Source organism: Pinus tabuliformis, chromosome 6, assembly GCF_031772625.1.
Source record: "Pinus tabuliformis cultivar Carrire ecotype Pingquan chromosome 6, CPIR1, whole genome shotgun sequence".
Lineage (NCBI taxonomy): Eukaryota > Viridiplantae > Streptophyta > Pinopsida > Pinales > Pinaceae > Pinus > Pinus tabuliformis.
In genome coordinates, this window is record NC_142292.1 from 210,985,632 (window position 1) to 211,012,604 (window position 26,973).

Genomic DNA, 26,973 nt, shown 5'->3' on the forward strand with positions numbered 1-26,973 from the left:
AAAATCGCGCTTTTTTCAAAAAATCGCGATTTTTTCGAAAAAAGCGCGATTTTTAACGAAAAAATCGTGGGGGCTCAGGACAGCATAGTTTTATAACTTTTTTTGGGTTTTTTCATGCAATGTTTTTTGAAAGAAACAAATAATTTTTGAGTGGGATAGCTTAATGATCAAGTCTAGGCCCTAGTATGGATATGCTATTCATGGTAATGTTAAATTCTTAAAGTAAAAGTGACATTCTCCTTAATCTTCATTTTCATCCTTTTACTTAAATTTTTAACATTACCATGAAATGACTCAGGATGTTTGAGAGTGGTTCCAGCCTCATTGGATTTCATATGGAGAAAGTAGAATTTTAGATTTCATTTAAAATTCAGCAGACTTATCAGTTTTTCAGGATTTCAGGATTGGGAGATTGTAATGTTTCCAGGTGACACCACCTGCCCGGGCTACCCCTGCCACCAGTAGAGGACGTGGTCTACCTCCTATAGCTCCTACTTCTAGTTCTTCAACGTCTAGAGCACATCAGACTCCACTGCCATTTCCACCTGCACGGGCACCAGCATCTACATCTAGAGGGAAAGGGAAAGCTGTGGCATTTTCTCGCAAGAGGGGCAGAGGAAATCAATAGGATTAGACTTTCATTTTATTGTATATGACATTATGACATGATGAGATACATTATCATATTTTTTGTTGATATTTTGAGGCTGAGTTGGGACTCAGGAGTCAGGACTTACTATTCAGGACATGATTCAATGTTATGTGTGATTTTAGCGCTAGAAATGATATTAAACATCTTATATATTAGTTTTTTTATCATATTTATGTGTCAATGTATTTATTTTATGTTGTAGATGGTTTAGATATTAAAAAAATTGAAAAAAAATGAAAAAAAATGAATATTTTTGTACCAAACGATTTTTCCCGCTTTTTTCCGATTTTTTCCCGATTTTTCCGATTTTTTCCGATTCGTTCCCCGCGCCGATTTAATCCCGATCGCGCTTTTAACAACACTGAGAAAAACCATGCATAGTAGAGACCAAAAGTTTTGCCTTGCCATGGGAAACCCAAACCCAGGAGAAAACCCAACAATCTTTTCTAGGAGAAATTGATCAATTCAACAAAAGTACAATCTGATTTCTCCAATCAAACTTGGTCAAACAAACCACAAAATCCAATACATGTCAAACCTTGGTCAAATGGGCCAAAATTTGGCCTTCCTGCATCTGCCCAAAAATAGGTCAGCCTCAGTCAAATGGGCCGAAATTCGGCCCCCTGTAGCTTGCCAGAATAACTGGTCAACCTTCCTAGAAATTTGGTCAAACTGCCTAGAACTGCGGCCCACACGTGAGGTCAAAGTTGGTCAAACTCAGTTGCTCAAAAATTTCGTCTTCCTTAGAAATCTTGGCCTCTTCCTCAGTCTTCTTCACACATGTGAGAGAGAGAATGTGTGTTGTTGAGTTGGTGAGCAAATGAGAAGATCGAATGCCTTTTTGTAGTGATTTAGGGTTGCCCAAGTGGTGTGACTGTTGTTGGGCCGACTTGTACTTTTGGAGGCAAATTTAAATTGAAAAATTTAAATTAAATTTCTTCTTTCAATTATCTTTTAGGTTTGACTTGAGTCGCTGGGGAATACCTTCTACAACTACTCAAAAATCAACAAGACCTTGGGAAGAAGTCATCAACAACAAGCACAAAACCAGTCTTAGATATGAAAAGGATGTGAGTTGTGACCTTTCACATTCCAGACTACTCCCCAACCAATCCAGTTTCATAGTGTTGGGTTTCTTTCACACAGTTCATCTTCACTTGCTCCACAAAGTCCACATACACGTGAGATTTACAAATGCCAACATTGTGATTGAGTTGGCCACATGAAAGATTAGTATTTTGATCTCCACCCTAGTGAGCATTGTAGAAAACATGCTCATCATTCAGACCTATGCTCCTGACAGAAGACACCTGTAAGAGCAAAGATTCACCTATGGATCGTCTTCATCAACCAAGAAGATATATCTGTCATTCGGCAAAGTTAGTTCTCGAGTGGAGAGAATTTTATCTTCTCACCTTGTATCAGACAGGGGGGAACTGATAGTTAGCTACTAGAATCAAAGCCATATCAGATGAGCCTGAGCCACAACCTTAACCAGATCCAACAGAGGCTAGAGCTAGATTTAGCTAGAGCTAAAGTTAAAGCTTTAGCTAGAGAAAGACTCATGTTCCATGAGCATGATTTGGTTGGTGGCCTGCCTTAAACCACCACTGGTAGAAGAATTCAGCTTCTGCTACCCATTTCATCAGTTTGTGGTCATTTTTAAACCATCATCAAGGAGCACTTCCACTTTACAGAAGACTTCAACTTCTAGCCAGATTTGGAATTGTTCCAGGAACTGCTTCGAGCCAAGTTCCAGAGTTGGTGGTCAGCCTTAAACCACCATTGGTAGAAGACTTTGGCTTCTGCTACCTCATTTGGTTTGTGGTCTTCCTTAAACCACCATTTCAGAGAGCACATCCAGCCATTCGCTGCTATATACCTTTGTATTTTAGCTCTCTTCTTGGACTCATATACACCTCTTCGGATTGGGCCGGGGGGGGGGGGATTCATCAGATAAATGTGTTTGTAATTTATCGGATACACCTCTTCAGATAAATGTGTGTAATTCATCGATCAGTTCAAGGGAAAAATGAAGTACTAAATGCACATATAATGATACTAGATATTTTCTCTGAAAATTTTGTTCTTTTTTCTGAAAACCATATTCTGGTACTTCCCTCTTTTCCTGTGGTTTCCCAAGGAGTTTCTGATACATTGGACTTGCTGTACACATTTCTGGAAACCCATCTCCTGCCATTTCCAGTTCCGTGTTTTTCTTTTTAACAGAAATTGGGGAAATTTATATCATAAAAGTTGTAGCATAGCAAAATAGCATATTTCTTACATGTCTATAATCTTAGAAAAGCAACAAAATTCTATTTGCTTTACATAACCTAAGATTTAACAAATACTATGATGATTGTTAGCTTCTTCCAGCCCCAAATTGGTAGGAAGGGACTCCTGATTTCCGTGATCCATGTCTTCTAGCATTTGGTGAACCGTATCATCCTCTGTGTACTCCAGATGAACAAAGTTTCTAGACATCCTGTGATTGGAAGTTACTGAGTGGGATCCTTTTCTTAGATTAAAAACCAAATTTCTTAACATGTTATATTTTCTTTTCAGGGTATCAATCTGCTATTTTTACTGTACCAAAGCATAATTATGGTTCTTTGGGAAGGGCACTAATGCTCATTTTTATTTTCTTTTTGTTGTCACAGAGAAGAGAGAAGTCCAGTTGCATGCAATGGACTCTTCATGCATATAGAGAACTTTACTAATTTCCCGAGCTTCCTTGTAGTCCATGGGAGTAATGCACAGAGCAGAACAGAGCTTCCAGCTCTTGAGAGGAATGTGCTCTGCCTTCAGTTAAAACAAACCCAAAACCAAATTGCCAGAGGAACCCCACTGCACAACCAACCAAACAATACCACCAGGCCGCCCAATGTCAGCAAACTGTTGAGGCAGGGTGCCCAATACCAAGCAGAACCAAGGAGCCAGACTCCCAAATGAAGGTGTTCAGAATCCAGATTACCAACAGATAAACATTTTTTAAAATTGCATCCCAAAAGACAAAAAGAACATATACCAAAAGTGAACGAAGCATGAACTATTACCATGATGCCAAACACATAGAAGAAATTTGAGGTCCAGAGCATTTGAAATTCCACACATTGTGCATGTCCTGAGCCTGAGCCCTTCAAGCAGAAATTCTTTATGGCCATCCAAAGGCTGAGGGAGATTCTTACCAGTGGATTCTCCAGCAGGGTAACCTTGCTCCAGATGGTGATGTGTTCTCCCATACCAAAATCCATAATCCCATCACGTTAGTGATAAACCTCACTGTGATATGGGTAGACCAGAATTTAGTTTAGGCATGTGAGGGGGATTTGTAGGTCCTTTTGTACATATGCCCATCATATGTAATTCGGTGAATTTGATATTCTGACATGTGTTGCATTAATGTGATGTTACATGCCTTCATTTGCAAGAGATATGGATGTTAAGGAATTGGTTGGTCAAATAAACCCCCATTTTTCCCATTCCAATTTTTTGAGAAATATTCCTAATTGGCTAGGCATCAACTCGATGATTGTGTTCTCGAAGGACTTGGTGAAATGAGATTTTTGGAAATTGTAGACTTGCCTTTGAGAGCGAGCTATAAGAGATGCAATCTTGTTATTGGACGAGGGTGATTTTGAGAGCATTAGTTCGATAATTCTGCTTGAGTTACCTATAACAATCAAGTTCTTGGTTCCCGATTCAATTGCTAATAGAAGACCCTAGAGAAAGGCAGAAGCCACAACTTGACAATTTGTGGACTCTCTTAGATCCCAGGCAAAGATTGTTTTAAGTTTTCCTCTGGGATCCAGTACGAAACCCCTTGCACCTGCCACTACTTGACCAAAATAGTAGATTAAGAATTTCCAGTTTCCACTTGCCAATACTTAGGGACATCAAACAAGTTTGTAAGCTTTTACAGGAATTCCTGGTGTTTTTCTTGTTTCATGTGGTTTCCTAAGGAGTCTACCTGAAGTTTCCTATACTTTGGACCCTTCCTGTATTCATATCTGAAAACTCATTTCCAGCTGTTTCCAGTTTTCAGTTTCCTGTTACCATTACTTGGTGATTTGGAATTGAACAGAATATACTCTGTAGACTCGTAGAGTGACTTTGTCAGCTATTACAGGAAGCCGAAGGCAATCTGGTTGGCATACCAATGGAATACTTGTAAACTGGAACAGTTTGGGATGGTGTCCCTTATCATGCTCATATTTAGTCAGTAATGGAACTCTTCCTGTAAAGCGAGTTTCTAAGCTAATACATGAAGGCACTTTGATCAGGATACCAATGGAATACATGTTGAATGGAACAGTTTGGGATGTTGTCCTTTATTCTACTGATATTTATTCAATAATGAAACTATTCATGAAGTGCTTTTAAGTTTCAGTGTGCCTTTTTTGTATCCTTGTCTACATTGTATTTGGGATTTTTTTAATAGTAATCAAGTGCCATAAATGCAGTACTTATTTCTTTGTTTTTATTAATTAATGCACAACCAAGGAATCTTTGCAAAAAAGCTGTAAACATGAGCATCTAGCAAATGACTTTCGTAGGCTAGTTTGTCCAGTTCTTGCTAACCCACAAAGATGATGAGAATGTCCAAACATAACATATTTTTTCATTCCTAGTCCTATATAATTAGAATCTTTTTACTTTTGTTTTTACTAAGTAACATATCCTAGTGGAAACCTCTCTGACACTTCCCCTCATGCTGAGGATGGTACGCAGGGTAAACCCCAGATTCTTCAGGGCACAAGGCCAGGTCATCAACTTATGAATAGATCATATATTAATAACAATCAGCTCGCCAAGAGCAACATATCATAAAATAGGATTTGAACCTAGGTGGGGAGGGTAACAACTTTTCACAACCAGTCGAGCTATACCCAATTGACAATCTATAGTTAGAATCTTTAGATATGTCGATAAAAAATTGGTGTTAATTCTAGATCATGAGAGTAAAAAGGTGTGCCAAAAGACAAAGTTAATAAATACTATTATATCTTTGGTTTGAATGTTCATGGCACAGGAAATTAACAATCAGTTTTTTCTGATGAAAAAATACAAGGGAAGATGTGGTATTGAAAACCTAGTATTCATTTTCTTAATGATCCTTTTATCATGGAGGTTAAAAGAAAATGACCAGATTTTATTTTTGATTTCTGATGAAAAGATACAATGGATGATGTGGTATTGAAAGGATAGTATTCATTTTCTCGGCAATTGTTTATTCATGGAGGCCAAAATAAAATGACCAGATATTGTTTAATAGGAATTCTTGTTGATCCATTTGCTGCAGTGATTCTTGTTGTAGTTCTTGTTGTTTGTACTGATTGATTCATCGGTAATGCTATTATATAGTGTCTTGACAGAGGCAGTCTCAATATCTATTCTTATGTTTAGCTTATTTCTGGTGAGGAAGCAGTTATACATGCTTTTTGATCTTAGTGTGGTGTTTGATAGCCTATGTTTTGTGGAAATTGTTCTCTATGGAAATACTATGTTCAAAATGAATTTTCACTCAAATGCTAGTGAGACTGGTTTTAGCTGAAATAATAATTGCTGAAAGTCAGGCTGCTTCCTAAGAGGGTCTCCTAACATACAAAATATTACACTTTGAAGGTTAGGATAGCTGAATCTTCCACAAATGTTGCATGGATATATGAATCTTTCACATATACACCAAAGGTTGACATAGGCAGTGAATGAAACTCCATTTAAAATATAAAACAAAACACACAAGGTCTGGAAAGAAATCCTAACTCCTCCATGGCATTGTTAGAACATCTCACATCCAACTATTTTTTAAGAACTGTGATTCAAGAAAACCGATTATTTGAACTTACTGACGTAAATTAACTGAATGAAGAAGAGTTTGACCTTAGATTATGGATCATCAGAATGTTTAAATACTTATGTGAGGAAGGAGAACTGAGGTTTGGATGTCTTGCAGGTAGTGAACGCAATGCACTGAAATTGACTCATGATGGGGTTGATGTGATGGGAGAGCGTTTAGCTGATGAGGTCAGATTCTACCATTGTTTTCTTGTGCATATTGCATTGATGTTAGCTAGTTAGGTCAGCTTCTACCATTGTTTGATATGTTTTCTTTCTTGTGCATATTGGATTGATGTTAACATAGCCTTTCCCGCATCCATGTGATGTTTTGTTTATTGCAGATTCACTACTTTATTTCTAAAATAATGAATAGGTTGTCGCCCAAAGGGGTTGGATCCATTGATGAGGATCTATAAGTTTTTTACTAGGGGGCAAATTTCAATTCCCATGAAGGATTTTCTTAGAGCCATGGTCACCTTGAGGTAGTAGTCAAATGTGTGTTTGCACCAAGAGAGATTATATAAAACAATCTCGTCATAGGTGCACACATAAGTGGATCAATACCCAAGCCCATGTCCATTATTGCATTAGTGCAGTAGTGCATTGTTGGGCATTTGGTTAGTTTTGTGCCAGCAGGTGCCCAATTTGAATCCCCCTTGGGTTAGGTGCACTATTCTATGTTGATGAGCTTACTAGTGATGCCATCCATGAATATGGGGAAGCATCCATTGGGTTTCCCCGTGAGTTTTTCCTTGGAAAAAATAATGGGCTTGAATTCTACTAGGAGATTATTGCCAATTGTATTGAAGGACCTGGCTGTTTTAGCGTCAATTATCATCAAGAGACCAGATTCTGTGCATTGACTTTTGATCTTTGTTCCCAATCTGCAGGTACTGGAAGCAATAACTCGTAACCCTGGAGTTAAAAAGATTTCATTCATTGCTCACTCACTTGGTGGCTTGGTAGCAAGATACACAATTGGGAGACTATACGAGCCACCTTCAAATGGTGAAATTGCAGGAGAAAATGGTGGGGAGTTGATGGACGTTGATTTAATTCACCACAGTGAAGAGCAATCAAGGGGTAAAATTGCTGGGTTGGAGCCAGTCAACTTTATTTCTGTTGCAACACCTCACCTGGGTTGTAAAGGAAAAAATCAGGTAACCACCTATGCTAATATGTCTTCATTTTCATTGTTTTTAGAAACATATTTAACCCAATAACATACCTCTTTTTGCTTGTCTTGGCATTAAGGAAATATGTTTTTGTTGTTTCATTGTGAAGACAATTGACGATGTTGAAGATCTCTCCCTTGTTAATGTATTTCGAGGACTGTCAAAATATTCTATGGTTTTTCATTGACATTTTTTTTTCAGTTATATAAATCCAATTTAATCATCTGCATATTCAGTTTCTTCCATGAGTAATTCCGCAGCTCATTTTGTTCTCCAAGGTATTTCTATTTTCAAGCATGGTATACTCATTATCTTTAGGCAGATAATCTTCATAGTGTTTGATCTGGTAATTTGCACCTCACGGTATTTTTGGATGGCATGTGAACACTTTCACATGTCATTTTTCCCATTGAGTATATGCAGGTTTATGCATATGCAGGCATAGATACCTGCACACACATATATCATGTACACACAAATACCAAATTGTGTATATGCATAAAAAAAGTTTGATTATAAGCTATAAGTGATAATGCATTAATAAAGATGGCAAATATTATGTGAGTTATCCTAGTCTGTTAAATTTTGTAGATTGTATTCCTTGGAGAGAGCTAGAGAGGGAGGGAGACATCGAGGGTTGTCTTATTTCATATCAGAACCATATGTCAATCAAGAGTACCTTTTATGAAGACTGAAATCATATTCTATTGTCAGTAAAATTACCTCCTAATAAAAACTGAATAATTTATCGAGCAATAAATCACCTTGCTTATTGTTGAATCATGTATTTTGCATGATACATTGTCTGGAACCATGTACTTCAAGTTCAAACCATTGATATTTTTTCCTTTGCAGCTTCCAATGCTTTGGGGTGTTCCTCTCTTCGAAAAAATTGTGTGTTTCGGTGCTCATTGGGCTGTTGGGAGATCAGGTCGCCACCTGTTTCTCACGGACAATGATGAGGGGAAATTACCATTGCTTCGTCGCATGGTGAATGATTGTGGCGATCTTCGTTTCATGTGTGTCTTCTTGTTCATTCTCTTTTGCAGTCCATAATGTAGCTTGAAGTATATTTTCACTATCTAATGACAACTCTGAATGTCAACATTTCATGTTGTGAAAATCCTTAATGATTTTCTATAGAGTTTTCTATGACAATTAATTTTCAACGCATCATTTCTGTGAATGCAGGTCTGCTTTGCGGGCATTCAAACGCCGAGTTGCCTATGCAAATGTGGTCCATGATAGTATCTTGTGTTGCACTATTGTTTTATTCACCCTTAGAAATCAGTTTAACTATAACTAATAACCTTTTTCAAATCTGTTTAGCTGTTTTAATTCATTTTGGATCATTATCTTGTCCCTTAACTTGTTACAAAGAAATAGTAGGTTGGAGAACCTCTTCAATTAGACGTGAAAGTGAGTTGCCACAGGTATTGCTCTTTCTTGTGCTGAACACTTTTTGTCGCTGTTTTTGTTTTGTCTAGATCTATATTAGTTACCACATACATGATTAACTAATTGTAATTTAACGCTCTCAATTGCAGTCTCCCTCATTCTATCTAGAGTTATATATTAGTTGCCACGCACATGATTAACCTATTGTAATTTAGCCATCTCAGTTGCAGTCTCCCTTGGATAACAGATATCCACATATTGTAAATGTGGAAAATGAGAATGATGATATAAGTGGGCCAAGAGTAGCTGCTTCAAATCAATGCTATACAGATCCAGAAGAAGGTTTGTTTCTCTAGTTTGGTGAACAAATTTGATAATAATTAGGTCAAATACATTCTTTCCTATGAAAGATTTTGATGATAATTTGTTTCTCTCTTTGGGAATTTGTTCTAGAATTAGAGCCATCATTATAGATAATTGAGTTAATACATCATGTACTAATTGTTTTAGAACACTTTTTTATTGAAGTGTTATCATTGTCTATCATCTTTTCTTTGATTTTTACTATTTTTTGTCTTGTATATTTTATTTCAGTGTTTTAGATATTTTATAGTATTATTTTTAATCAAGATGTTGATATAAGTTGTTTATGATGAAAGGTATTCACAGGTTTCTTCTCTTCAAATTTTGGCTTTTACCCCTTAGCCACCTTTCACTGTTTTTGCTTTGAAGTTTCTTTGAGTAATAAGGTTGGGGTCTGTGCCATATAACACGGACTGACTTCAACTTAGGTGCTAGTTCCGATGGGAATCAATTGTGCCAAATTTGCTTGGGACTTGCACCCAACCTCATTCTTTTTGACATGCCATTTCAGGTGGTGTTACGGGGGATATCAGAATGAGAATAAAACCTTTGTGGATGGATTAATACTCCCTCAAATTCAGTAGTGAACCAAGGCACCCTATTAGCATTTTATTGTCAATTGATTGATGATGATGAGAGGAGATTGATAAAACAGTTTAAGATGGCATTTGGAGGACATTGCCTATAACATTCATTGGGAAATGAATTTTGGAAAGAGTTTGGGTTAATTGGCTCCAATTTCTCATAATTGATTATGTTGAACTGACAATCCACTTGTGCCATTGAAACACGCTTACTTGTGGGTTCAGTATATTGGATGAAAAGATGAAAAGTTATGATATATATCATAACTTTTCGTCTTTTCATCCAATATACTGAACCCACAAGAGGGCCATAAACGTGCCATACTTAACCTTCAACCCTCGCTAAGGCAGCCTGCAAAATAGAGTGAACAGCCCTAACCGAGACAAGACAGCAGCAAATATCGTCCAATAAACTCAATGATTAAATCAAGATGAAGGAAGGGTTTTATCTCAACCCCAACATCCTCTTATTGGAGCACAAATATCCTTCAGGCTTCTACACATTCTTCCAGTAGATTTATACCAGTAATTTCCAGAAATAAAATCAACCCCAAAAAACAGAAAAAAAGATGATGAACCTCACATTGAAATGCCCTTCAACTTTTTCCTCTAAAAAAATCTTCAACTAAGCTTGGGGGGGATCTCCCATGACTCCAATCATGTTCTTTGTAAATGAATGTCTCCTCTATTTATATCAGACCTTTTTGAATTAAATAATAATAAATTAGAGCTAAAACCCTAAAAGTAGGGTGCTTCTCTTTAGATTTCTTTTTCGGGTTTGACTTCTCAAATTGACATGTGCCAATCTCTTCTTTGAGCTAACTCCAAATATTTGAATCACCCTCTGAACTATGTGAAATCCCCACTGATAATGCTTTAAATGCCTCTTGAGTATTGAGTAAGACACCCATCTACTAGGGCCTAGATCCATGGTTAAGCAACCAAAATACTCTTCCTCATTACCCTTAGAGTGGACCATTTCTCTAAATGTGCTTATATTGCCATCTAGAACCACTTTAAACTAGGGATTTTTGCCCTAACGTTTCCGTTGCCATGTCATAGTTGTGAAGTTCCTTCATGTGCGACATTTTACCCCTCTTGCCTTTGAATGCATGCAAAGGTTCCATATGGCCACTTGCTACATTCATAAGCAAATGCCTTTATTTTCAATTGTCCAACAATGCCATGAGTTTGCCCCCAAATATGGGTGGAATCTCCTCCATTAGGGTATCTTCCTGTCTTCAACGTTCTTTAACTGTTGAGAATTATAGCTCGGATAGGAACTACCACACAGTTTCAGTGTGGACGTGCAATAAGTAGTTAATATATTTTTGAAAAACAATTCTATTTTTGGAAAAGTAATTCTATATTGTAATTCACTTTTGTAAAGAAGTGTATATTTAGTTGTTGAATCTAAAATGTGTGTCTCATGCATGCATGACTTAGACTAGGAGTAAACTCAAAAAAGGGTTTTGGTTTCAGTAGAAGTATAAAGACATGTCAATGTAGAGGTTTTCACACACACTTGAGTAGTAGAAGTTAGAACAGGTTGAGGGACCAAGAGAGAGAGAGAGAGAGGAGAATCCAGGCAGTTGGTAACAGTTTGTACAAGTGTTATTGTTAATTTTAGGTATGTTCTATGCTTAGAGCAATTTATTTCAATTTTCACAGTTAGCTCAATATCTTTTCCAGATTAGCAATCACATCAGCATTAAAGTAAACTGCAGATAGAACATAAACATAAATTGCAGAAGACAAGCCAAGACAAGAGGACACAAGATGTGGCGCTAGCCAGGGACAAACCCCAATGTGGGGAAACCCTTGATCAATTATTCTTATATGTTCTTCAATAGTTCAGCAGAGAGAGATAGTACATTTACAACAGAAGTCAACACTTTGACTTATCTAGATAAGAGCATAGATTATCTCTAAGAAGATGATACATAAGATCAGTTGAAAACATGCTGCTTCAACTGATTCTCCAAGTTCACTCCACCTCTCATTGTGCTGCATCTCGTCACTATGCTGCACCTCACCGTGCTGCACCAAGCTACACCCATCATCACAATGCTGGACCTCATGACTGCTGCACTGCTGTCCCATGTTGAACCATGTTGTCATACAGCATGTCTCATGTGTTTGCCACAGCTATCCATGTTGCCCATGCTTGCCATACTGCACCATGCTTTCCATGTTGTCCAAGCTTGCTATGTTGCACCATGCTGTCCATGCTTGCTGTCCCATTGTGCCACTGCTGCACAATGACATGGCAGTCCCATCATTGTTCTGTCTCATCATGCTGCTGTCCCATTGAACATTGTGGCACAATATCATTGCTGCTAGTACTGCGGTCCCATCACGGCTTGTTATCTCAATATACTTACAGCAACCCAGCATTGCTGCTGTCCCTACAGCAACATAACTTACTTACGCTGCTCCAAATATGTAGGTACCATTGCTTAGCTGTCCTAGTTGTACTACTGCACTGCTGTACCTAACAGTCATGCCCAAAACACCGCTGTTCTGGGCATATGGCAGCCTTGCTGTCTTGCTGTCCATGCATCATGGTTCCACCATGCTCCATTGCCTAGCTGTCCACAACACTGCTGTTCCAATGCTGCCTTCACTGCTGCTTATGTGGTGACTGGTTAGGGCATCTGGCAGCCCTTACACACCCAGCCAAATAGCCCCTAAAATCTGCCCAAATTTGCTCTTCATTAATGCGGTTCTCCTCCAAGGGAAGGCTGCCCCCTTCTCTGTAATTCTGGGCAGCCTTCTAGCCCTTAATAATGGCTCTACCCTCCTCTCATTACAGTGGCATCCTACAGCCCTTAGAACAGGCCTGCGGCAACCTTTCTAGAGGACTGTTCCACCCTCTACGAGCCCTCAAACAACTCCCTTTCTCCTTGGCCTTCTAGCAAGATACTCGGCCTCCTTTCATCCCTTCAGTCTTCCTGAAATGGCTTCAGAACAACCCTATTTCACCCACGCTGAATTGCCTCTTCTTGTTGTGGCCCTAAGCTTCAAACTTCGGCCTTTCTCCCTACAAGAGCACCCAAATAGCCTCTCTTTCCCACGTTGTCTAGGGCAGCCTCTTTCTTGGCTGCATAGAGGCCAGCGTATAGGCTAGGGCTTCTTCTTGATAGCGTAGATACTAGGGCTGTCCTCCTTGTAGCGTTAGGGCTTCTCACTTGACTGCGTCCTCTGGATGAGGGCAGTGTTCTTCTTCTTTGCTGTAGCTAGGGCAACCTCAATCCTCCAACGTGTAGGGCTTCCACTCCTAGATTTCTCCTCCACTAAAACCCAAGACAAGTGGAGAGAAATCAAGATAGAAGTGTGTGTAGAAATGACTATCAAGTCATCTTCTTTTATACTAAAACGTTGAGCACGTGTGGGGTATATTTGGTCGTTGGCCGACCTTGACGAATTGTCTTATAACACATAAATTCATAACCCCATGAATACTTATCGGAATCGGATGATCTTTAGATCAATCCTACACCTCTCAATGAGAGGGATCCAAGAAAAATATCAGCTGCCATAAATAATATGACCCACATGGAGTTTTGCCCTAGTTGCCAATTTTAACATTCCCTCTCAACTAGGGAGAACTCCATTCGCTGATCCATATGTACGACTGTACTATCTCTGCCATCAGTGCTCTGCACTGCTTTGCTGAACCATGAAGAAGAAGAATTGATCGAGAATGTCTCATACCATTCTCTACTGACCCGAAGTCAGTTTTATTAATCCCAGATCAATATCGCAAGAGAGTGTCTCAAACCACTCATACTGATCCCAGATCAATGGAGGTTATCCTAGCATAGGGAGTATGGTAGATACAACGATGCGTCCATCGATAGTACTACTGTGGTCCCTAACCCCATTTCCATACTCATTGGCCGGATGAGAGGTACTTCCCATGAGTCCTAGACTGCATGGGTAGGATGCCTCGACAGGAGAATCATTCATCCTGTCCCTAAGTCGCCTCAGGGTATCACATGGGAAGGTTGAGCCATTCACCCTGTACATAGTGCACCATTAGGGGAGGGTGAGTCGCCCTATGGTTGTGTGTTGCTCCAGTAGTACCCCAAGACCCCCAGAGCTCCCAGAGCTCAATGCATGCAACATGCAGGACCCTCATAAGAAGGTCTCTCAACGACTCCAAGTCATTCGTGAAAGTCACAAATTTGACCTTTCCCCGGGCTTTGACAGAATGTTTGCGACCTGTACATCAGTCTCATTGCGATAGAGCCTCCTTGCTCATCGACGTACCATATCCCAGATAAGGTAGTATCTAATGTCTATATATTGGAGCAATCATAGAATACGAGATTCCTCAACAATCGGATCCCCCCTGGTTGACACAGAAGATCACGTTGGTATCCATCATGTGTACAAATAGCTCACTGAAGAGCTACCGCAACCAGGCAGCTTCACACGAGGTCATATTCGTAGCTATGTATTCAATCTCAACGGTGCTCAAAGCAACCGTCTTCTGCTTCCTGCTCATCCAGGATATCGACTAGAACCCAGAGAGAATCAACCCTCAGAAGTGCTCTTGAGATCATCCACACTGCCTGCCTAGTTAGCATTCGAATAATCATGCAGCTTCACATTTCCGACAGTGTATCTCAATTCATGAGAGATTGTGCCCCGAAGAAATCTCAGAAGATTCTTGGCACCAATCTCGTGAGGCTCAACCATATATGAGCTCATCATGCTAACTGCAAAATATATGTCCGGATGGAAGTTCACCAAGAACATCAACACGAATGAGTTTATGAAACTCAGAGGCATTTCTCAAATCTGGTTTGGCATGACTACCATATAACTTTTGAAAGTTAAGATCCTCGAGGTAGTCACGAGCTTGTAGTTTACCATTGTACATCTGAAATCCAACTCCCTCTTACTTCTGCAAATGAGAGGGTCTGCACCTGTCAGAAATAGGTCGTCCTCAAAAGGTGCCGATATGAGAGGTCTATCATCCACAACCTTCGAGTAATGGTCTGGAGCTTCACTCCTAGTGAATCTCAGCTTCATCAGACAGCGATCAATCCTCTCATACTATGCCCGAGGTGTTTTGCTTCAAGCCGTAGAGGGCTTTTTTCCACCTGCTTACATGAGATTCCCGATCATGAATCTCAAGCCCCTCGGGTTGTTCCAAACCTGTGGACCTACTACATGAGGGGAATGGTCCCCTTGTAAGATTTTCCTTCGGTACATCTCAGACATGTACCTTCATGCTCTTTTTGAATTCAGGCATCCCTGTCACCATCTGACTCACATCGAGTAGGGCCCCATAATAAGTAGACCTCCAATGCTATAGATGAGATGTGACAACTGACATGGTCCCCAATGGACCATCTTGCAACTTGATACAAATTTCCAACCCTAAACCCATGAGTAAAAGCATCTTTAGAAAATTCCATTTTCAAACACGTACCTTTCCTTCGATGAATACCACCCTGAAACCTTTGACTTCTATTGCCGAAATGGAAACTAGATTCTTCTTGCGTTCAGGTACATAAAATAGATTCTGTAAATGAATCAAGTTACCCTTATTCAATTGAGGGTAATATTCCCTACACCCTTTCCGGGATAGGTGGCATCGGCTCCAAGTATAATCCGACGATTGTTTCCATCTCTACTAAATTAGAGAGATCACCCTTCTATCTGATGAAGTGCCTTGAAGCACTATAATCAATAAGCTATATTCCCACAAAATCTGAAGGAGAGGGCCAATACAAGATAACGCTTCTTTATCTTATCAGAAACAACATTTGATTCTTCATACCTAGGGTTCCTTGCTTTCTCTAAAGAGTCGGCCATTTCCTTGATGACCTGCACTGTCTTTCCTCTGGTCATTGAAGATGTCCCTGGAATGGTTGTTATGATCATCAAGTGATGTGTCCCTGCCATTCAGACACTCCTTCACATAATGGCCGAACTTATTATAAACAAGGCATTTGCCTTTTCTTCCACCCTTAGATCCGGACTTCCCCTTGAAGTGATCTTTATGTAGGCCATCAGAAGCTTCCGCTGCGCCATTCTGATAATGTTCTCTGCGTCGACTTCACCCTCGGTGAATTTGAAGAGGGATGAAGAATCCATTAATCCTTTTGTTCTTTCCCAACTATCTTTGGTGATTGCTCTTTCACTCTTGCTTGGGCTTGGTCTTCACCTCATCTCTAATACCATGTTAATTTTAGGTATGTTCTATGCTTAGAGCAATTTATTTCAATTTTCACAGTTAGCTCAATATCTTTTATAGACTAGCAATCACATCAGCATTAAAGTAAACTGCAAATAGAACATAAACATAAATCACAGATTACAAGCCAAGACAAGAGGACACAAGATGTGGCGCTAGCCAAGGACAAATCCCAATGTGGTGAAACCCTTGATCAATTCTTCTTACATGTTCTTCAATAGTTCAGCAGAGAGAGAGAGATAGTACATTTACAACAGAAGTCAACACTTTGACTTATCTAGATAAGAGCATAGATCATCTCTAAGAAGATGATACATGAGATCAGTTGAAGACACGCTGCTTCAACTGATTCTCCAAGGTGACTCCTTCACCTATTATCGTGCTGCATCTTGTCATCATGCTGCACCTCACCGTGCTAAACCATGCTGCACCTATCATCACAATGCCGGACCTCATGATTGCTGCACCTAATGCTACACTGTTGTCCCATGTGCCATGGTTGAACCATGTTGTCATACAGCATGTCTCATGTGCTTGCCACAGCTATCCATGCTGTCCATGCTTGCCATACTACACCATGCTTGCCATGCTGTCCAAGCTTGCCATGTTGCACCATGCTGTCCATGCTTGCTGTCCCATTGTGCCACTGCTGCACAATGACATGGCAGTCCCATCATTGTTCTGTCTCATCATGCTGCTGTCCCATTGAACATTGTGGCACAATATCATTGCTGCTAGTACTGCTGTCCCATCACGGCTTGTTATCTCAATATACTTACAGCAACCCAGCATTGCTGCTGTCCCTACAGCAACATAACATACTTACGCTGCTCCAAATATGTATGTACCATTGCCTAGCTGTCCTAGTTGTACTGCTGCACTGCTGTACCTAACAGTCATGCCCAAAACACTGCTGTTCTGGGCATATGGCAGCCTTGCTGTCTTGCTGTCCATGCATCATGGTTCCACCATGCTCCATTGCCTAGCTGTCCACAACACTGCTGTTCCAATGCTGCCTTCACTGCTGCTTATGTGGTGACTGGTTAGGGCATCTGGCAGCCCTTACACACCCAGCCAAACAGCCCCTAAAATCTGCCCAAATTTGCCCTTAATTAATGCGGTTGTCCTCCAAGGGAAACCTGTCCCCTTCGGTGTAATTCTGGGCAGCCTTCTAGCTCTTAATAATGACTCTGCCCTCCTCTCATTACAGTGGCATCCTACAGCCTTAGAATAGGCCCGCGGCAGCCTTTCTAGAGGACTGCTCCACCCTCTACAAGCCGTCAAACAGCTCCCTTTCTCCTTGGCCTTCTAGCAAAGATACTCAGCCTCCTTTCATCCCTTCAGTCTTCCTGAAATGGCTTCAGAACAGCCCCATTTCACCCACGCTGAATTGCCTCTTCTTGCTGCGGCCCTAAGCTTCAAAGTTCGTGTTAAACACACATGGGAAACATAAAATAGGAAAGATAAATCATGTGAGTACAATTTTTATTAACAACTGATATACATTTATAGTACATTGTTGTGACCGTTGGGTTTCACATCCCAAGGTCTCTTGGACTGCTTTGGTCTATTCGGCTTCCACACTAACCCATTAAGGATTAGGTGTCCAACATTCCCCCCCTTAATCCGAAGGGTTATGTATGAGTCCAAGAAGAGAGCTGTAATACAAAATTTGCAAAAATGCATGGGAGCACTAGGCTGAATGCGCTCTATGAAATGTTGGTAAAAAGGGCGGTGGTTTAAGTATGACCACCAACACTGGAACGCTTAGTGCAGTTCTCGGAACTCTTCCAAAACTGGCAAGAAGCTGGAGTCTTCTGCTAGAGGAAGTGATCCTATTGTTTTAAAGAGGGAAACCTTCAACCATGAAAGGGAGGCCTCACCTCGCATAAAAGGGAAAACTTCAACCTGAAAAGGGAAGTCTCAACCTGTGATGGTTTAAGGATGACCAACAACTCTGGAATGCTTAATGCAATTCCTGGAACTCTTCCAAAACTGGCAAGAAGCTGGAGTCTTCTGCTAGAGGAAGTGTTCTCAATTTTGTTCCTGGAATTCTTCCAAAACTGGCAAGAAGCTGAAGTCTTCTGCTAGAGGAAGTGTCCCAGATTGCCAACTGAAGGCATGTTCACGGGCATATTTGTTTCTCGCTACAACTCTGAAACTGGTGTGGTAGGTTGTGGCTCAGGCTCGCTTGATGTGGCTTTGAAGCTTGTAGATGACCATCATTTGCCCCCTGTCAGATACAAGGTGAGATGATGGAGAAAACTCAACTACAAGATTGTTCAATACTCTGGAACAAGTTCTGACATGTGTTTGGAATATCTTCTTGGCTGTTGATGCCCATTGCCAAGAAGCGATCCATCCAAGATGAATCTTTGTTCTTGCAGGACGTTTGTTTTTGAAGCATCTGTTTGAAGAATGACTGGTTTTATGACAGTGCTTACATGGATGAAGATCAAAACAATGATCTTTCAGATGGCCAACTCGGTCACAGTGTTGGCATTTCACAATCTGTTGTTGTTGTTGTTGCTGTGGAAGAGGGGCAAAATCTGGAACAGCTGAAGCTGAACTGTCATAAGGAGCAGGTGAACTGTCATGAATGAATCCAGCGCTCTGAAACTGAATGGGCTTGGCATAGTCTGGAATATGAAAGGACAAGTCCTTGTCATATCCAAGACCAGTTCTGTGCTTGTTGTGGACAAGCTGTTCCCAAGGTCTGATGATGGGCTTGGGAAGTGCAGACTGAGTTTCTGCATCTGCATGTACAACTGCTGCTTTATTTGAATGAACTGTAACATTATTGTCTCGCTGTTTATGGGAGTCTGTTTCAATCTTCTGAACAGAAACAGATTCAGAATGATGCCTCCACTGCTGTAATTCTTCCTTCTGTAGCTTTGTTTCCAGCTGCAAAAACTCAATATTTTCCTGTGCATTTTGTGGACATGTCTGAATTTTTGAGAGAGAGCCTTTGCTGATTTGTAATGTGTCATCAACAGTGGATTGTATAAGAGTTTTCATGAACTCTAATACTAAAGTAATTGTAGCCATTTTTTCTCAATAGAAATGCACCACTAGAAACTTGTTTTGGAGTGAAAATGTACCCTAAATAATCACAATGCTTGCAACAAATAGCAGACAATCTGGTGCATATAATGTTGATATCACCCCAACAATTAAAGCAATCTTCTCATTAGAATCTGTTGAGAAAAACAAATTTGTTTGTTGCACATAAATTTATGCCCAAACTGCACAATAGGAACAAGTAAATTGAACAAGCAGCAACTTTAAATTGAATTGGATCTTTCAAATACTCCTTCACTTTCTCGGCCAGTGGAAAAGAATAGTCAAATTCAATAGCGACTGCTAATACATTCTTGTAACTATTGATGATAGCATGTGGAGCAGCTGCAATTGTGGGATTACAGATCGCTAGAGAAAGAGTTGTACATAATCTCATAAACTACAAATTGCTTGCTGTGGTGTGAAAATGATGATCTTCCAGAACTATTCAGACACACGCATATGCCCAGTAGTTAATTCATGCATCATATAATACTCTGTCTTCAAAATACAAATACCAGATATAGCCCAAAACAACCAACGCACAGTATATGGAGTCACACTAAAATGACCAATGCGCATATATAAACCAATTCAATATTGCAATTTACAAGGGTTTCACAGCATAAATTCACCAACCGCTGATATGACTACCAATTAATCACCAACAGCTGATATGACACATGACTCGCACATACCAGAAAACAAATTCCTCTTGTGGCAATGATATTAAAAGCTCTCGGTCGCTTTGTCTTCAGTATAAGATGAGAAATGCCACCAAAAATCATTAAAAAGACTTTGATATCCAATGCCCCACATAAAATTCAATGCGCTATGCTAGATTCAAACTTTATTGTTAATATAGGTGGACTCTGCAAATTGTTACTTCTGTTCCCGTATAAATAACAAATATTTTCACCGTCCTGCGCATGGTAGGATTCATACATGTAGGCTACCGATACATACACTGACGATGTGCGTAGACCTTATGTACATTACTTAGCCAGAGGCATAGACGTGCTTGTATTTGGGTTCGTGCATAAGATTGCTACATTCGAGAAGACTGCAGGTTTTCAGGCACTGGTGCAATTTAGTGATGCCGATACTGCTGCTTCTGCAAGAAGTGCCTTGGATGGAGGAAGCATACCAAGATATTTGCTTCCAGAACATGTAGCTTCATGCCATCTGCGAATATCGTTTTCTGCTCACACTGACTTAAATGTCAAATTTCAGAGTCATCGCAGCGGAGACTACACAAATCCAAACCTTCCTGTGAACCCCTCTGCTATAGATGGAGCTGAGCAGTTTATTGTAGGAAAAGAAGGGAGCTAGAGAGTAATGTTCTTCTTGCATCCATTGAAAATATGCAATATGCAGTGACAGTTGATGTTTTAAATACGGTATTTTCAGCTTTTGGTAGAGTTCAGAAAATTGCAATATTTGAGAAGAATGGAGGATTTCAGGCATTAATACAATATTCGGATATTGCCACCGCTGTGATAGCCAGAGACAAATTAATTGTTCAATCACGCAATACATTCATCCAAGGGACCATCATACGCACCGTGTATATACTGCAAACTGTTCCACCACTTCAAATGAACCATAGGTATCGCAACACAGGTCACGAACTATCGATTCATTTCAGCGCCGAGAGCAACGTATCGCAACACAAGTGTATATATATGTGAAAGAAGAGCACCAAGAGTACTATCACGGTTAGTCTCCACACCTCCACGCATATCAATTATTATAACCAAAATAACCACGCATACCAGTCTTCAAATACACCAACGCAACAAATCATACAGTGTATTAAGCAAAATTAATATTATTCAACCAGAAAAGGGCGCAGAGGATTATTGATAGGCGCAACTCTCAACATTGCATAAGAATATGAATCGATTTTTTTTTTTTGTTTAGGAGTTCAATACGCAGGAGCAGCAGAAAATATGGAGGCTTTCGGGCAGTGCCCTATCAAGCATCTCCCCTCAAGTCACACCATTTCCGCAGGCTCTCATTGAAAAACTATATGCCTATTAACAATAACTTAAGGCTGCTACTGTTCGAATATGGATCTACAGATTCCAGATCATGTGAAGGAGAAGAATCAGATAGCCATGCGGACAGACTCAACAGAGCAGTGTTGTTTACACAGGATATCAAAAAAGGTCAGATAACGCTTCAAAGTCGTTCACAATTTGACAACCGTTTCACCTTCCAAACGTAAATCCAATGTCAGATTACAGATCCAACGTATATACAACGTTTAGAAAAATGCAGAGAACGCTGCTACCAGGTCAGGGAGGTGTCAGTGCTGCAATATGGGCAGAAAATAGGAATTACAAGAGAATCTAAAATGTCTATGAAACCAGCGGCGTGAAGAGGGCAGCGTATGGAGGCCAGTGGCGTATATGGAAGCCCAACAGTCTAAATTCACAGTTTTGTCAAGGAATAATGGTAAATCGCAGCACTGTTATACCATTGCGCAGACTTTGATAGGCCGCAGGTAGGAATACAATGCCTAGTTGCAGATCTGATGCGCTCAGCTAAAATAAATGGTCAGGTAATGAAGACTAGGCCAGCACTATTCAAGGCAGCTCAGACCAGTTGCTAAACCGTGAGGAAGAAAACTACACAGGCCACACATCATGGCTCCGATACCATGTTAAACACACATGGGAAACATAAAATAGGAAAGATAAATCATGTGAGTACAATTTTTATTAACAACTGATATACATTTATAGTACATTGTTGTGACCGTTGGGTTTCACATCCCAAGGTCTCTTGGACTGCTTTGGTCTATTCGACTTCCACACTAACCCATTAAGGATTAGGTGTCCAACAGTTCGGCCTTTCTCCCTACAAGAGCACCCAAACAGCCTCTCTTTCCCACGCTGTCTAGGGTAGCCTATTTCTTGGCTGCATAGAGGCCAGCGTATAGGCTAGGGATTCTTCTTGATAGCGTAGATACTAGGGCTGTCCTCCTTGTAGCATTAGGGCTTCTCACTTGACTGTGTCCTCTGGATTAGGGCAGCGTTCTTCTTTTTGACTGCAGCTAGGGCAGCCTCAATCCTCCAACGTCTAGAGCTTCCACTCCTAAATTTCTCTTCCACTAAAACCCAAGACAAGTGGAGAGAAATCAAGATAGAAGTGTGTGTAGAAATGATTATCAAGTCATCTCCTTTTATACTAAAACGTTGAGCACATGTGGGGTATATTTGGTTACTGGCCGACCTTGACGAATTGTCTCATAACACAAATAAATTCATAACTCCATGAATACTTATCGGAATCGGATGATCTTTAGATCAATCCTACACCTCTCAATGAGAGGGATCCAAGAAAAATATCAGCTGCCATAAATAAGATGACCCACATGGAGTTTGGCCCTATTTGCCAATTTTAACAGTTATACATCCATATGGACAGATTCATGCAGTTTTACAGGAAGGCCATACAGGCTGTACAGCAAGTTTTTGCTGTTTCTAGAGGTCATGTCATGCTCTAGAGGTCAAATTTGGTAGGGTGTTCCTATTCTAGGGCTCCCTTCCCGCTCATATCATCCATCAACGCAGTCCTGGAAAAGCCTCCATCAAGCTGCCAGCACTACTGAATTGCAAGGGTCTTCAGCTGTTCTAACTTGGTGAGAGAAGAAAGGTCCATGAAAATGTGAATTGGAACATGCACTTTCAGAGGGTAACAGGAAGACAATCCTTTGCTCAACTAATTAGGAATTCCTAATAAAGACTTGATAATGACAGCCTCATTGTTTAACATACGACCCCTTTATCTATGTCCAAAAGTGATTAGTAATTACATTTTTAAGGCACATACCAATTTCATTTCATTGACCACTTGCATGTCACTTTACGATAAATAGACTACAAGCAAAATACACTTAGTGATGAAATTGGGGCTAACATTTGCCTGCGGTTCTATTCATGAGCATCCCTCTCAAGTCTCAACTAATAGGTAGATTACCACAAAAAATAGACTACAAAACAAGATACAGTTAGTGATGAAACTGGGGCTAACATTTCCCTGCTTCTCAATTCTTGAGCATTCCTTTGAGCTAGTAGGTAGACTGCCACAAAATAGACGACAAGAGAAAATACAAGTAATTAAAGTAGGGCTAACTGCATCCCTCTTAACTAGAAGGTAGACTACCACACTTCTCAATTGGAATCTCTAATTCCTTCATTGGCGTTGATGCTACTCATTGGTGAAGCTGATGCTGTTCGTTCAACCTTCTTCAAACTCTGTTTCAACTTCTTTCAGATCTCATCTTCTTTGTATACTTCATTTGCAGTATATTTTGGTTTATTACCCCAGATGGCCTATGTTTTGCGTCATCCGTGGGCATTAATATTATCTGTCTCTCTTTCTTCATTTAATGTGTCTAGTTGAGGTTACTATGAAAATTCAAGGCGTTTAGGTTCACCTAATTTCATGTTCTAATAATTGATGACTATGTTGATTTGTTTAGCCAAGGTACTATAGTGTGAAAAGCAAAAGCTAAAGTCATACCAGTGCAGAAGGCACTGAGTAGTTTACAACATTCAGTTGATAACTACCTGGTTGTTGAAGTTGTATATAATGCGATTAATTTAATAGTTGCAGTCTTTACAGTAAAATAATTGCACCGTACACCTATAGTATATACAGAAACCGATATCCATTTTTGCATAGGTAGAAAGTGCATCATACTAGGCACGGAGTGAGGACTGTATATAGTCTAATAGTTAGAAGACTGACTTCATTGACTTTATCAAAATTTTGTATTTAAACAGACACGGGTTCATGTTGGTTTTGCAGAGGAAATGCTGGGGGGTCTCACACAGGTCCCTTGGCAGAGAGTTGACGTCAGTTTTCAGAATAGTAAATACAGATTTGTTGCTCACAGCACTATCCAGGTAACAATCTTCTTTCTATACACACGCATTCTTCTCATTCTGGTTGAAAACTAACATTCAATATTTAAGTTCCCGCTTTGCAAGATCCCCACCATCCCCATCTTAACTCATTTTAGAAAATATTATTATATTGTTGCATGTCCAAAGTAGTAAAGACATTGACATCTAACTTTTATCAATAATTAGAAATGTAAAAGTTCTAGATTTCATTTGATGTAATGTTATCGATAAATGGTTTGGTCTTACTTTGATTGTGATCCAACTCTTATCAATTATTAGAAATGTAAGAACTCTAGATTTCTTTTGATGTAATGGTATCGATAAAGGTTCTGGTGTCACTTTAGTTGTAAAAAGATTGTGTCAAATTTCAAGTTGATTCTCAAGGGATATAACAACAGAATAAATATTCCACGTCTTAAGTTCCCAATTGCTTAGTTTAGAGAATGAACAAATACACCTACCTATGATTAGGAAGGAAAACAACTCTGTTTTATGGAACAGTAATGGACAGTAGAAGTTTTTTGTGCATGGATGATTGTTTTTACTATTGAAGAAAACAAAAGAAATGATCTATCTTCTAAGAAATATCAAGGAAAATTGCTGAAGAAGCATCTTCTGGTTGAAGATTTCTTAACTGGTTGTAAATCCTCAAATGAATAACAGTAATTTTAAATGCAATATAATCTGTACACTCACTGATTCCCATCTTTGCATGAACGAAAACCAACTTCATGGCGAAATCTATGAACATTTGTGTCTTGTAGAAGGTCTGAATACCATTGCTTCTTGGGAATGAGACCTTGTCTCATCACCGATAAGCTCAAATTTTGTCTAGGGGTTGTTTTCTGTTTGAGTTAACAATAGTATGGATTGTATAACTACTTTATAAATAAAATTTATAATAGCAAGTTCATTGATAAAGTTATAGGCAGATCAGCATTTTTAATGTCCTTACATCCTGGGGATCAGAACTTGTCTTATCACAAGTTCAAATATTGTATATGGCTTGTTTTCTGTTTGAGACGACAAACTGGTCCCAATTGTATAACCATTTTATAAATAAAATTTATCTGCTTTATCTACCTTGATTTCGTGCTAGGAAAGAAAATTCAAGGAATATCTATTTCATTGGTCAAGTTATGGACAGGCCAATTTTTTGAAGCTCAAAGCACATCTGTGAAAAGATGAGATTCTTTAGGTCTGGGGGTCAGAACTTATCACACCAAGTTCAAATTTGTATAGGATTGTTGTGTTTGAGATGACAAGCTAGTCCCAAATGTATAAACATTTTATAAATAAAGTTCATCTGCTTTATCTACCTTCATTTCCTTCTTGAAAAAAAAAATTAAGGAATTACGAGTTCACTGGTTTCAATTTATAGGCAGATCAATATTTTGCAGTTCAAAGTACATCTTCAAAATAAGGCGATACTGTTTTTGTTTCTTTTCTATTTACATTTTTATTGGCTTGCACCTTGTACTGGTATTCTAGAAGAAACATGACTATATTACATAGAATGCCATTAGACAAGAATTGATCTCATCTCATACTTTGTGTGGATTATGTGGAAGTGACTCGAACATATTTTGCAGGTGAAGTATAGTTGGATGCAAACAGAAGGCGCTGATGTAATATTTCACATGATCGATAATTTTCATTTGTAAAGAGTAGGCTTATTATTGAAAGACAATGCCAAATGAAGATCTATGGATCATGAACAACATGCTTTGTGAAGAAGCGCTTAGCACTAGTATATCTATTACTTCAACCAATTAAGTTTGGCCAGGTCTACCAAGTACAATTGATGCTGATTGAGCAGGTTGATGCCTATCAAGAGGCAATTAGAGATGATAATGTTTATTTTCGTCTGTTCCATATGATAATTTCCTACTTACCTTTGCTCTTGCTTGATAGCTGCAAAATCATCTGTGATCAAAATGCTTCTAAAAAGAAGTAGGCTTATTATTGAAAGGCAATGCCAAATGAAGATTCATGGATCATGAACAACATGCATTGTGAAGAAGCACTTAACACTATTATATCTATCACTTCCATCAATTAAGTCTGGCCAGGTCTACCAAGTGCAATTGATGCTGATTGAGCAGGGCGATGACTATCAAGCCCAATTCTCACCTACATGGCAAGATGCAAAATTAGAGATGATGTTGTCTATTTTCATCTGTTCCATATGATAATTCCCTACTTACCTTTGCTCTTGCTCGATAGCTGCAAGATCATCTGTGATCGAAATGCTTCTAAAAGGATCCAGTGAACCGTTAAAGATACACTGTAATGCTTCCTTAATGTAAGGAGTTGTTGCATATTATTATTTCATCATATGAATGATTGGCATACCTATTGACCTGTTATCATTGAGGTTGTGTTTCGATATTTTTGTGGCGATTTCTACACACTTTGATTGCTCTATTACTGCACATAAGCATTATAAGGAAAACATGTAAATAAGGATATTTAACTCAAATCAAAGGGATGTTCGTGGTGTATTTATAAATATAACAAAATAATTATATTATCTACTGAACTGAGAATTACAAGTGGGGAAAGGAATTTTCAACAATTTCTGGTTTTGGAAAATTTTGTTTCCCTGTATAGAGAGATGATATAGTTTCTATTATCTAAGTTTACCACTGTGACAGAAGTACATATGAGACTAAGAGACCATGACAAAGACATCAACTCTTATATGGATACTGAAACAAAAAGACCTACTTGTGTCACTGGTATATGCTATGTGCTTGATTAT

General features: G+C 39.3%; 1 protein-coding gene and 1 pseudogene across 2 annotated transcripts in view; both read left to right on the forward strand.

Moving 5' to 3' along the window:
• LOC149258200 (putative lipase ROG1) overlaps positions 1–26,581 on the forward strand; it is a 72,350-nt gene extending 45,769 nt beyond the window's left edge. Inside the window, exons 3-10 of one of the 2 annotated variants that reach the window (XM_089414896.1) lie at positions 6,612–6,682; positions 7,387–7,656; positions 8,527–8,690; positions 8,863–8,918; positions 9,052–9,104; positions 9,294–9,411; positions 24,112–24,209; positions 25,802–26,581. In XM_089414896.1, the coding sequence (XP_089271022.1) occupies positions 6,612–6,682; positions 7,387–7,656; positions 8,527–8,690; positions 8,863–8,918; positions 9,052–9,104; positions 9,294–9,411; positions 24,112–24,209; positions 25,802–25,873 (902 nt within the window). In that variant the 3' untranslated portion in view covers positions 25,874–26,581. Of the gene's footprint in view, positions 1–6,611; positions 6,683–7,386; positions 7,657–8,526; positions 8,691–8,862; positions 8,919–9,051; positions 9,105–9,284; positions 9,412–24,111; positions 24,210–25,801 lie in introns of both variants that reach the window. The other variant, XM_089414894.1, reaches the window with a different exon arrangement.
• LOC149258201 (polypyrimidine tract-binding protein homolog 1 pseudogene) lies at positions 19,346–24,181 on the forward strand (annotated as a pseudogene).
• Positions 26,582–26,973: the final 392 nt, after the last annotated feature.